The following is a 14,145-nucleotide window of genomic DNA, read 5'->3' as shown; positions in this document are numbered from 1 at the left end:
AGACAAACAGCACCTTGAATGTGTATTGCAAAGGCCACGATTCTTCTATCCTCTTTTATGTGTAGTACTTTCAATGGCTTATATTGTAAACAACAGTGCCACTGTTAATTCTCTGATCACCTAGTATCAGGGCTCTGTTGATAATTATAAATGATTTCATGACCAAGTTTAAATGTATCTGCCAAAACAGAAATTGAGCCTGCAGAGAGAAAGCATTTTTTTCCCATGCAAGTCTTTGACATAAGCTGTTCTGGATCTGTGCCTACATATGCAGCCAAAAACATTAGCAAACAGACTAGCCCTACAGCACAGCCACCTGAGCACCACAGGCTTCCCCCTGTGTTCCAAAAACACCGCAGTCCACAGCTTTAGCTCTACAGGTGAATAATCTGTCATTCTGGACATGCACTAATAGGCTAATCAAAAGAGGTTTTCAGCCTGTGGAGTCTAAAATAGGACTGCTTCACTTTAAAATCAGAGAGAGATGTGTCAACATCAGACTCGAGCCTTCAGGTCCTAGCCATCGCTTAATACAAGAAACACAAACTGGAGTTTTTTCAGATGATAAGAATTTTGGATCATCTACACAGAAATGATGAATCATGCATCAAGATTCATCGGAACCAAACATATTTCAAAATTTATTCCAATTATAGAGATTAAAGGTGCTTAATATTAAAAATTAATCACATTTTTATACAAAATTGAATATATAAAACTTCATGGGATTATTTTATTTGTCATTAGAGGTATATGAACAACTACACTTGTTCTAGTTGACTGCACCCTCTTACAGTCAATGAAAAAATGGGCACTTTTAAGATGTAATTTATCTCCACTCTAAGACAGATACTAAAAATAGAAAGCTTTCTTTCCTCATCTAATTTTTATAATTTATTACTAAAGTACTGCCCTGGCACCAGTCACTCGGGCTGGTGTCTCTGTGATGGTGCTAGAACTGTCCTTTTCTCTGCCTACACTTACGGCAAATTTACTGTGATCTCCCACTTGCTTTTCTTGAGTCATTTAACAGATCACCTGAACCTCTCACGCATCCACACATACACTTTCATTTCACATGAAACTGTGCCTGTAAGAGCTGCTGACACTTGCCCTTTTTCAGGGGAGGTCTTTGAATAAAGGCAAGTTAAATTACTAAATTATCATAAGTCCAGAATTAAGCTCAGGAAGTGAGAATCAATTTACTTTGACTTTGCGATTAAGTTCTATGAAGATTAGTTAAAGGATTTTCTTTTTCTCCAGCCTCCACCTGCATCCTTTATAAGTGAAAGGATGGAATTGGTGATATGCAGGTCATACCTATCTTCCTCTTTGATCCGGTTAATGAAATTGAAATTCACTGTAATTTTGTTCTTTCCATCATTTAAGGAATGTAGTTACTTTGAAGATTCCTTGAAGTCTACAGTATTTGGCCTCATAACCAGATTCTGTTTCTCCTGGATATCTTATTTCTTTATCATTGCCAGTAATATAAATATAATATCAATATCTCCAAAATCTAGACTTACTGAGCTCCACAAACTTAAATTCTTTCTTGAATTTGTACAGAAACTTTTCTAGAAAAGTTTTGTGCTTTTTCCTCTCTCTCACACAAGCATCATTTATTTCTAGCTACTGGTGCAAGTATTGGTGTAGCATTAAAACTATGCCCTCACATACACTAAAACAGCTGAGGAGGAGCCTTCATCAAGTCAATGGTTCAACTGGCAGGTCAGTACCAAAGCAGTTCAGGACATCACCCCTCCTCTCTCAGCAGCTGGGGCTGCGGCTGAGAGAGCTGGGGGTGTTTAGCCTGGAGAAGAGGAGGCTGAGGGAAGACCTCATTGCTCTCTACAACTCCCTGAAAGGAGGTTGTGGAGAGGAGGGAGCTGGGCTCTTCTGCCAAGTGACAGGGGAAAGGACAAGAGGGAATGGCCTCAAGCTCCGCCAGGGGAGGTTTAGGCTGAACACTGGGAAAAAAATTTTCACAGAAAGGGTCATTGGGCACTGGAACAGGCTGCCCAGGGAGGCGGTTGATTCACCTTCCCTGGAGGGGTTTAAGGCACGGGTGGATGAGGCGCTGAGGGACATGGTTTAGTGATTGATTAGGAATGGTTGGACTCCATGATCCAGTGGGTCTCTTCCAACCTGGTGATTGTATGATTCTGTGATATGGGATCCATTTGACTGTACACGTGTACATAAGGAGAAACGTGCTGCTTCTCTCAAGAGTTAGTGGCAAGTGGAAGACAATGAAGGCACATAATAGGAAAGGCCAAAGTCCAAGGCTGCTGTCAGCTGATGTACAACCTATGCAACTCCTCTGAAAAAAGGCCTTCCTAACTAGCACATTCCCAGTTGCCTCTTTTCCCCATGCTGCTCCATAGTCCCATTCATAAGACACTCATGAGCGCAGGAAGGAAGAAGCAGGTCAGACTGACAAGATGCACTCAGCATACGACATCAACAAAACACACCATGTAATGCTGTAAATAACAGAAACAGCCGTAAGTGAGAGAAAGGAATGAGGTTGAGTTAACTTGTGAAAGTCTCACTCCATTATGACAGATCAGAGAGGTCTGTAAATAGGTTGTGAAGCCTTTGTTTGGATAGACTTCCCGTATGTTGAAGGGAGCACCACACTATCTCCAAGTGATTTGCTGCCAAGCCCTGTATTGCCATTTCCTTCCTGGAGGAAGAGAACAATACGAGTAGAGGAACCAAAGTACAATCTTTACACTGACTTTCCACCTCTTTACCTTCTGCAAAGCAGATTAGTACACATTCTATTTTAATCCTTCATGAAAGACATTACCGCAAAATTGAGATACATTAATGAAAATAAACAAAAAAAACCCCCACCACAGCTCCTTTTAAGTCTTCACCTTGTGTGTTCTACTGGCAAGCTTAGATAAGCACACTAGAGAGAAACTAAGAATGCTCCAGACGGTAAAGGTTAATTTTGCTGTGGTATGGCTTGTTTTTGCACAGTGATTAGGCTCACTGCCAGCCTGATTCCTTCAATGTTTTAACTATCTACAGCTTGAGTGATTACATTAATAAACTTCCAGTGCGGACAGCATGCTAAAATCTAGCCACTGGTCATGAGGGAAGAGAAGGGAAGTCTTTAAATACACTTTCTCTTCTAACTTCTAAATAAAAAGGCAAATCCTGTCCTGATTATTTTCAGGAAGAACCATTCCTTAGAAACCTCCATCAGTCTCTTGATTCTCGGCAGGATATTTAGGACATGGAGAATTCCCTATCAGCCAAAGAAAGATTTTTTTTTTTTTTTCTTTAAGTTTATAGCAGCAGATGTAACATTTCTATCCATCACCTATTATAGATCTGCATAATTCAGATCCTAGTCATGACATTCCTACAAATTACAGTCTAAAGATTTTCACACCAAAACCATATACCTCTACTGTTCAAGCTAAGAGAATAAATAATCAGCAATTATTTATATTCAGAGTCTAATTTTGCTCATCTTAGGCTAGTCCAGAAATCTTCAGGTCAACTCCAAAATAAAAAGAACACATAATGATAAAATTGAGTTGCACCCAATCCCAATTATATCTCACAAATTAGTACATTGTCAAAAAGAGATGGGGAGCAATTGAATCCTGTTATATAGCAAACAAATAAGAATATCTTCACATTTGGATAACAGGCAAAAGGAGAATTTTAAAGCAATGTTTTGTAAGCCACGTTGCTTCACCAATCTCTCTGAACCCACAACAATGAACACCTCTTTCAGCAATTGTATTAAAGATGCTTTACTTTTCTGCACCAGGAACAACTACCCTGCTATCCCTCAACCTTGACTTCTGCCTCCATTGTATCCAAAAGGAGATAAAACAGGTATTTGCAGACTGAGTCAGACATAGTTACTGTCATTCTGTAGGGAAGTACAAGAACCTGTTAAGCAGTCAGTAAAAGTATCTGTGTCTTTTGCACAATGTGTTATTTTACCACTTCACCCTCCGTGACTACCGGCTGCACGCAGCAGTATAGCAATCAGTATTTTTCTATTTGATTTGTTTTAATTTCTGCGTGAGGAAATGATTGAAAACTGAAAATGTTTAATATATATTTTGCAGAATTCTACACATTTACTGGTACATTTACGCAGGGCTACAGTGTGGGTGGAACACCCAGGTTTCATTCTCAGCTCTGTCACTGACTCATTGCAGAACTTGGGGAAATCATGTGGCCTGCTAAACAAAATGGGGATAATAATCAATCTTACCAAACAGATGTGCAGTGAGACTTCGTTAATTAATGTCTGTAAGTACTTGAAAATCCCAAGATGAAAGACAAAATGCATCCTATGAATTTATAAAACATACTATAATCTTATCTATGGAATAATGCATTTAACACTTCTTAACCATTAATCACGTGCTTGTAAAAGGCAAACTACTGCCATCCGTTTCTAAACAGACTTGCATACACAGAGCCAAAAGCCAATAAAAGCTAGGGACCCCATGTTTCCAGTCCTTCTTTCACTTTACTGAGGTGGAATCATTTAAACCCTACGGATATAAAACATTGCCTGGAGACAGACATGCAGGTCATGTACAAAAGCAACCCTATGACAAAGAAAACAAATAGGCCTATTTTCTGTATGCCTAATCATTTGCAACCTGATCTTCAGGTTGGGCTGCAGCAGAAGGGTTCTGCAATCCTTTTAAAGACTGAAAAGATGGAAAGGGTAGCAGTAATCCATAGTGACCAGTCCAGGTAACAAACATAAATCTAGAAGAATACAAAGCAATGGCAAAAAGTAGATCATCTTTAATACAGAAAGCTTACCATAAGTGTAGCCATTTATTTGCACGACCTTCTCTTCTAACTTCATGGGAAAAAACTGAATACCTATTAATAACTCATTCTACTTGAAGCAGATGCATGAGAGGCTGTCACTCTAAATTGTCTTCAATTTTGTGCTTTCCCTGCTTCCTTCACATGACTATTGCATGTATGTTTGAGATGCACATTATTTGTTTCATTATTTTAACTTTATTGAAGTTTTGCTGCTAAGTTTAGAGATGTAACTTCAATTTTCTCTTCATCGTTGCATCAAAGAAAGTGGTAGTATATGCTACTCAATTTAAAGAACATTTTGTGCTCGACATTTCTGCAAACTCTTTGTTCCAGAATCAGGCCTGGATCCCTTCTAAAAAGGAGAATCCACATATATCAACTGACTGAAAGAAGGTCCTTTAACTCTTGCTTACTCAAGTCAAAGGATCAAAATCACTAGTGCCATTAACATCCATCTAACCACCTCTTCATCTGATCACTTTCCTGAAAGCATCCTCAGAATATCCTCAAGTATCTTCAAGGAAGTGGAAATCAAGACACATTACTACGAGAAGCTCTCAAGTATATAGGCGTGTAGGAGTTTTCTCTTTTAGAATGCATGAACTGGGTGCTTGTGCCAAAGCTCTGGCAGCAGGGATGCAGGGGCCTCTGTGAGGAAAGGCTGAGGCTGCTCCACACTGGACACAACCCACCAAAACGATGAAAACGTAGAGGCAAAAATATTTCATGCATCAGCTCATCAGCAGTTCTGCTTATGTGGGACTCCAAGAACTGGCCTGAATTTAAGATGTAGCCAATGGGTAAAGCCACGGAGGTCAGAGCATAACCTCTACTGCCCTTGTTGCTAGCCTTCCTGAAAAAGGAATTGTGCAAGCTTAAGGTATGCAGAGAGACACACTAACCAGTTATGCATTGTCTTTCACACAGAGACTGCTGATGCCTTGCATTTGGCTGGTGTGAAGACACATAATGTTTTAAATTACCCTTACAGGGCTATTAGCAAGTTCTATCAACTGTTACATTCTTTAAATCACTTCCACATCTCTTCAGTTTAATAAGAGATGTGTCCCCCTCTGAGTTTGCTATTAAGGTGTTACACTTGCCTGGATACTTCCTCTTGCTTCCCATCTTCATGACTGGCTTTCATTTGGCATAAACCCTGAGCAGTATTCTTGAGACAGTACAAATAATAACCTAATGCATTTAACCCCACAGAAATAACAATACGAAATAAGAATCTGCTTTTCCCAGGAACCTCGTGAAAAGGAAAAGCAGAACTATTCACAATACAGCAAATAGTATGGCAGTGAGAGATGAGGAGAAATCTAGGGCTTCCAGATCTAGCCTATCTTTTATTTAGGAACTTTGCATTTTAAAATGTTTGGCCACCTACACTAAGAAAAATACCACAGGCATCATGCAAAGATTGTAAAAGAAGTGGGGGGGGGGGCGTGCGGTTCTTATATAAATAGCATTCATGTAGCAATTTGAAAAAAGGGTTCATTGAGAATTACTGAATTCAGACAGCAAATAGGTCCATGAAGCACTTAGATAAAGTAAAAACAGAAGGTAGGTTAAACCTTAGACAAACTGAAGGTTCTTACAAATCACACTAAAAATGAACAGCTCTATAACATTTTTGAACACTTCGACCATCTTGACAATTTCTTGGTGTTTGAAACAGAGCACTAAACACTAGGCACATGCTTAACTTTAAAAACAGTAGGAGGCAGAATTAGTGGTGAAATCAGACTATTACCCAGTTGTTTTGTTACTATGAGATGACAAATAATAACCTCCTTTAGTGTCCTTTCATAACATAAGCTGTCCAAGTTCCTGGTTTATTCACATGGCTCCATCTTTTTCCTTGTTCCGGTTCCAGTTCATCTTTCTTGATCATAAACCCTTCACTAACTCAAAAAGGTAGAGCTTTAAAATGCATTTTAAGTATTTCAAAATATACAAAAAGTGTTTCAGTTGTTCATGATGGAAATAATATGTCTTGCTTCTTACATTTCTCTCCTTCTCCTTTAAACATGTGTGGTAATTTTAAGAGACGTGCAACACAGAGTAGGATGTTGTGATAATTCCCCTGAAGTATTTACTTGATGCTTGTATTATTTATGTAACGGTAGTCTATTATCAATCCAATAATGATGGATAGTGATAGTTAAATGTTCCTGTGGGACTTCACAGGCCTTCCTCCATAAAGTAGTTTTGATGCGTCTATAAAAATCCAAACATATTTCTTCCCATACACACCTGCACTGGGTTACAACAGTGGGATTCCTGCATATAAGAAAAGATTTACTGCCTAAATGGAAAAGATAGACTGCACCAACCCACTCTGAAAGAAAATAATTTCAGCCCTGAAGTTATTCCAATAAATTAAGAAATTCTAATAATAGGAACAACATGGACCTTTAATAGCACTGTAGCTCATGGGCGTGCATTATTCTTCCTAGTTAATGCCAGCAATTACACTTTTTATTATGTGCAACATTCGTTAAAACAAAATATAATGTCCTACATGCCTGAAATCTGTATTTTTCAAGAGCCCTGATTGCTATGAAAATTGTGTCCTCTTGGCAACTATTACACACCATGAACAAAAGGTCATTTTTATCCTCAAGGGAGATTAGATGTCAAGGACAGTCCTGTTTTGCTTACTTGGGAATTTTAGTTTTGAAGGGGCAGTAGTCCACAAATGATAAGCTTACAAAAACCTAAATTCTAGTGTATTACTAAGGACAAAGATGGGACCAATAACAAGGAATTAAGGATGATACCATCATTCATCAGTATTTAATAAAGAGCATCTCTGAACTCGGTATTAAATCAACCAATCTATAACATATATGAAACTATTATAATAAGCAACTCTGGACAGACAACAGGAGAATCCTTTCATACACATGGAAAATAAACTGATGTTAGCTTTTAATTATGTAAGTTTTTCAAGGTTTCTTATTTACCTCATTCCTTTCATTTTCCACTCTGCCTATTTTCTTGCTATTTTTGTATTTCCACTTAACCTACTCAAACCATAATGAGATTGCAAGGAAAAGGGATAGAAACAGCCATACTAGATCAGATTCCAGACCTAAACAGTCCAGGCACAATTGGCTATCAGATGCTTAAGAATAAGACGCAAAAACCCCACATTAAATTCCTGTATCATAGAATAGGTTGGGTTGGAAGGGTCCGTAAAGCACATCCAGTTCCAACCTCCCTGCCATGGGCAGGGACACCTCCCACTGGATCAGGGACTCAAAGTCTCACCTAACCTGGCCTTGAGCATCTCCAGGGATGGGGCAGCCACATCTTTCCTGGGCAACCTGGGCCAGGGCCTCACCACCCTCATGGTAAAAAAATTCCTCCTTATGTCTAGTCTAAATCTGCCCCTCTCCAGTTTAACCCATTGCCCCTAGTCCTGTCACTATGAGCCTTTGTAAAGAGACTCTCCCCAGCTTTCCTGTACAACCCCTTCAGGTACTGGAAGGTCAAACTAAGGTCTCTTCAGAGCCTTCTCTTCTCCAGGCTGAACAACCTCTGAACAGCCTGTCCTGTAGCATAATCTCTAGTGTTCCACAGGGCCTGGAATAAGACATGATAAATACTAACAAAACACCAAAGCAGACAGTGCTTAACATCCCCTTCAATTCAACTACAGTCCAGTTCCATCCACACATTAAAGTGTATAGCTCAATCATCTTAGGAAAATTTTCCTGCTACCTAGATACATGAAATCAGAGTTGAGAAAATATCCTTTTCAATAACAACATAGTCTCTTAAATGCTATTACGTAAAATTACGCTTAAAATTAACAACATTCTTTGTCTAAATGCGCTGACAACTTTTTACCTAATAGACTCATTTTTAGTTACATAAACCATAATATGGGGAGACAAGGCGAGAAAAGATCAGAAATGGCTAAAAAGTGAGGTAAGGGGGAAGGAGGAGAAGTCTTCTCCTTTCTGCTCCCTCAAATGCTGCATCACCCTGCTGTATTCAATTGCGTATTTGGACTGACAGCTCTTTGAGAAGCGTGCAGCACCTCGTTCTGTGAGGCCGATGCTCAGGATCTAGCCACCAGCTCTTCCTGCTGATCAGAAATACAAAATGCTCCAGTTGTTCAGTGTCACTTTAAGTGTCACTCACTTGTTGCATCAGTGTTGACAGTTATACTTGATGAAACATGGTTATTTATTTAGTTACAGTATACAAATATTATTTTTACAGTAGTGTTTACTGCTTTCTGCTCAGAGCAGTTTTTCCACAAAGAATCAATAAAAACACTTGAGTCCCATAGACACACGTGTGTTACATCTCTGGTCTCATCTGTACAATGACCTCGTTCACAACCTGATTCTTTTAGCGCTTACAATGACAGCTTTTCTTCCTGTCTTGTTCTTTTTACTAAATTGTACCATCTTATTTCAAAACAATTTTCATAATCAAGAAAAAAAAAGACGTCTTTACAAAACTTCTCTCATTAGGTCACAGAAACATTAGCAGCTTGAAGCACTTTATATTTTGTTTCCTTTAAGCAGAATTTACTGAAATGAAATAGAGTTTTTCCAAAAGGAAAGCTAGAAAGGTTGTGAGCTACGTAAGGTTTATAGTTTATGATAATTAGTACCCATCAATACCAAAGAAGACAGAAAGGGGATTACTCCTTGTAGAACATAAAAATCTCTTCAATTTTAAGTCTTCCTTTTTCATACCTTCATTTGTTTGGGTCGGCCACTTGTTGCATCCTGAAACAACTAAGGACAGAGCTGGGGTGACAGCTTTGTTCTCACTCTATGACTGCAAGGCACATTAACTGGAAGAGGTCCAGATCCTGAGGAGCGCACCTACAACTGCCTACAGGTTTCATTTAAAATACAAAAGGAGTAACTATACCCACCTGCCTTTCCACACAAACACAAAACTGCTCTATAGTTGGTTCATCCTATTCCATCCAGCAGCCTACAACCATGATAACACAGCAGCGCTAGTGGTAACCACTTGAGCTTCAAACAAGCCAAAGCTACTGAATCAGAGGGAACGTATGGTACACACATTTGTATAGATGATTTAAGACTGTTGAGCAACAGAGGCACCTTCCAGCAATGAAACATTTGTAGTTTCAGAATACCCAGTGGGTAAGCAGGCAGCCATTAGGAGAACAGACAAACTGACAGACAGACTGATAGCTACCGTGATTTAGGATAGCAATAATTCTTTCAAAATTAATACACTCTCAAACACTTTACTAGCACGTCGGCGAGCAGACAGTTAATTCAAAGTGAGACAAAAAAAAGCCTGCTTTTGGAAGATCAATACTTCCCCCTCCTCCCTTCTTATACAACATTTAATTAAGGGAAGCAATACAGTGGATAACATGTTGGACAGGACTCTGCAAACTGCATCCATAGATTTGCATTGACCCTACTGAATGATCTTGGTCAAATAAGCCTAAAGCACATTGGAAAATTTCTCATCCGCAAAATGGACAGAATGAGATCAATCATCATTCTTAAGCAGTTTGCAAAAGGTTTTTACTGAAAATTGCTATTACAAGCCAAGGGCTACTCTAGAACAAAATGCAGGTTCACACAACCACAGATTTCAACATGAATCATAAACTTGAAAATCTGACTTTATTAGGGAAAAAGAAAAGAAAACAAAGCAAAACAATAACCCAAAATTTCATCTACTTGTTCCCAGTTTCTAACTACAACTTTTGTTGCAAGGCAACAGCAGCCCGTTGCCACTGAGCCTTCCCAGCAGGTAATGAAACTGAGGCAGAAAGGTCACCCGTGGTTTACTTGAAAACACACAGCATGTCAAACATCAAAGCCACAGACAAGACCCAGCTCCAAGGCCCATATCCTGACCAGGAAAACAAAACCAGACTTACTTTCCTCAGGTCAGAGTTAGCCCACTAACAGCTGAGTGCTTAACTTGCATTGGGCAGGGTATAAAAGTGTTTTAAGCTACAAAACCTGCAACTGTATGTGAAGAGGGATCAAAAGCTGGTGCTGATTCTGAAAAAGCAAGAGAGCCATTATTCGATGATCACATTGCTGTCACTTATAAAAGCGCTCTGTTAGCAAAAGAGCAACCTAATGAATTACCATGCATTAAAAATTGATCATCCCTACACAGCATTTTTTTAAACATCTGTATTGATTCCTGTTTTCATTTTGCATAATGCAGCAGAGCCCAATTAAGATCCATAGGAGGTGGAGGGGTGGGGGACAGACCGAGAGGTTTGCTATGTTTATTCTGGTCTCTGGTCACTTAAAAACTAAAATCATAGAATCATAGAATCACCACTAGGTAGGAAGAGACCCACCGGATCGTCGAGTCCAACCATTCCTATCAAACACTAAACCATGTCCCTCATGAACAAACCTGTCAGGAAAACAGAAGGGATTCTAGCATACTGCATTTAATATTAATTTGATCATTACCTGGCATGTCAGAGTGTTCAAATCTAACCCCTCCCCTCTCCTCCCCTGCAGGAAAGGCCGACAGTGCAGTCTGCAAGGCCTTTCTGGGAAAAAAAGACAATTGGCCCGACAACTGAGGGCACAAATCTTGTGCCAGAACAAACCATCTCCAGTCATCATACCTAAAAAACCTGATCAGGCTGCTGGCTTCAGACAGAGCCTTATGTCGGGCCCAGTATGACACAAGCACATTTTCCCCAACTACTTAAAGGTTATGTAATAGAGATCTGCAGAGCATTAGCAGCCACATGACACGGCCCACTAAGATTTCAAACTGCCACCTACCAAATTTAATTAGCAAGCAGTAAACAAGAGAGAAGGGAAGAAATACACTCCTAGAACTGACAGAGAATATTCTTAACGTTCTGCAGGCAGAATTGGGGGCAGGGAAGTGGGGAGAACAGAAATGAGGATTTAACAAATAGGTAAAACTGAGACTGTCACAGCAGAGGGAATATGCAGCAAACAGGGGACAGATTCAACCCCGTATTGCTTCTCACAGTGGCAACTGTGAGCTTCATCCAGCTGAATTCTAAGCACCATCAACTCTAGCTGTCTTCAGTAAGTTTAGCCCATGAGCACACTCCCAGGGATGCTCTGCTGAGCTCTCTCTCCTGGCATAAACTGGCATGGATCTATAAAAGTCCCTGCTGATTAATATCAGAGCATATTTTTAAGTGAGTCGGACAATATGCTTACTAAAAATGCATTTTCCATGTCAGTGAAAAGGCACCGTGATACAGGAGTGACAAATAATATTTTTCAACTGTATAAAAAGGAGGTACAGCAATATTCAGCAGGAGCTGAAACAATGAAGCCACAGAATAAATTCAGGATTTTACATTTAGGATTTTTCTAAGCCAACCCTAAACAAGTTAACCTGGCTTGAAAAGCACTTATTTTCCTTTCAAAACTGGCAAGAAGGGGTATTATTGTAATTTTCTTTCTGCACACATCCAGTGTAAAAACTTAACTGAATCCATCTATAAAAATTACGTCATCAGAAAAAATGTTTACAAAGAGCCTTGTGGCAGTGGTGGTGGAGGATGGAAGGAAAGGGGTGCACAGGCTGCCTGCCCATCCCTCTGTGCTCACATCAGGCCTTAGGGAAGGTATCACACTGCTGGGCTTGCTGCGGGATGATCTTTAAAGAAAATTGGAAGGTAGTTTCTAATTGTCATTAGAGGAGAACAGAGAAGAGAGACTGTGCCTTGCTATTACGTTCACAATGCCTTCCCTTTGATTCTTGAGGGTAATATTGTGCACTGCTGTTGCTTGCTAATCAGCATCAAACATTTGGCGGAGTTATGCTTACTGTCTTAGAAACCAAGTGTTATACTGCTTATTACAGAGAAAACACAAAACTTTATGACAATTACATAAAATTAAAAATCAGATCTACAGTCCCACTTCCTCTGCCCCGACTTCTGCACTGTAAGTGCTTCTACCAAACCTCTACCACCATCAGGGAAATGAGGTCCTTCACTCCAAGCTGAACATACTCATAAGCACAATAAGAAGTTCAGCAAATCCAATACTATTTCAAAAAGCTTGGAATCAACTCAGATTCTTCTGACACTTGGAGATATTTTTTTCTAGACCGACAACACACAATGCAGACTGTCAAGTGATTTATAAGTAGCATCTAGAAGCCTCCATTGGGATTTAGCATCCCAGTGGAGAAAACAGTCTTTGATCTGAAGATTTTATTTTTTAAGCAGAAAATATAAGTAGGATGTAATGGCAAGGATTCATTATTATTCCCATTTATGGAAAGAGAGCAGAGCCCAAGAGATACGAAGTGCTTTGCCCAGGGCCATTCACAGAATCTCTGGGAGAGCTGGAAGTCCCACTCTGATTTCCTTATCAAGCACCACGTCACAAGAACAAGTCAAAGTGCTGAGCCACGAGCCTATAAGCCACCCTGATTTCCTCACCAACATGCCAACCTCATCGGCTTTACCGATATACTTTACAGAATGACTATGGCTGCATCATGTTATTTAACAGGATGGTTACAGTTTGCAAAGAAACCCTGGGTGACAACATTCAAACTTCAGGGTCAGCCAGTTTCTCTAGAAGATCATTAACTGTTCTCCCAGAGTAATGTTATCACTGCCATTTCCCAAGAGCCCACTCTCTGCAAATAAGCCTGACACAAGCCTTTTTTTTTACTGGTGAACAGAAACTGATTTCATGACACATTACTTTGAAGAAGCTGCATTTTTCCAGCACAGTGGCTACATTCCAATTCTATTTTTAATCATGATATTGGTATATATTTTTCAATTCTAATGGCAATGGAAAAATGTTACACGACATTTTTCATCTCTGGTGGGCAGTCAGCTTAGAACATCAACAGTCAGATGCTGACATATTTCGTAGTATTGATAAGAGCCTATAACAAGTTCAGTTAAATGAAAAACAGCCATGACTCCCAACTTCATTCAACATAAATATTGAAAGGACAGGATAGTGATGCTTGACCAACTAGTTTCTTATTTCAGAAAAATGTGGATATTTAATTTTGATACCCGGTGGGGCCTTTGCAACACATAAAGGCAAGCCCTTATACCAGAGGATACTACTTATCCAGTGATCGCAGACATCTTTTTTCCACACCTGGAAATCCAGAAAGGCTCAGAATTTTGTAATAAGCTGTTACCAGGATGAAGAGCACCACTATCGTGCTTATATATTCATTTAAAACTCAATATTGCACACCTATCTGAATTACAATGAGTATGTACATCTAACACATATGTAAAACAGAATGAGGTGATATTCAAAAAGACATGTATTTTGTATATAT

General features: G+C 39.4%; 1 protein-coding gene across 1 annotated transcript in view; it reads right to left on the bottom strand.

The window, feature by feature from the left end:
- Positions 1-2,569: 2,569 nt before the first annotated feature.
- LOC138728136 (uncharacterized) overlaps positions 2,570-14,145 on the bottom strand; it is a 36,626-nt gene continuing 25,050 nt past the window's right edge. Inside the window, exon 8 of the mRNA XM_069871239.1 lies at positions 2,570-2,689. Coding sequence (XP_069727340.1) covers positions 2,570-2,689 — 120 coding nt within the window. The remainder of the gene's footprint in view (positions 2,690-14,145) is intronic.

Source organism: Phaenicophaeus curvirostris, chromosome 17 (assembly GCF_032191515.1).
Source record: "Phaenicophaeus curvirostris isolate KB17595 chromosome 17, BPBGC_Pcur_1.0, whole genome shotgun sequence".
Taxonomy (NCBI): domain Eukaryota; kingdom Metazoa; phylum Chordata; class Aves; order Cuculiformes; family Cuculidae; genus Phaenicophaeus; species Phaenicophaeus curvirostris.
This window is presented reverse-complemented; position numbering and strand designations above follow the sequence as displayed.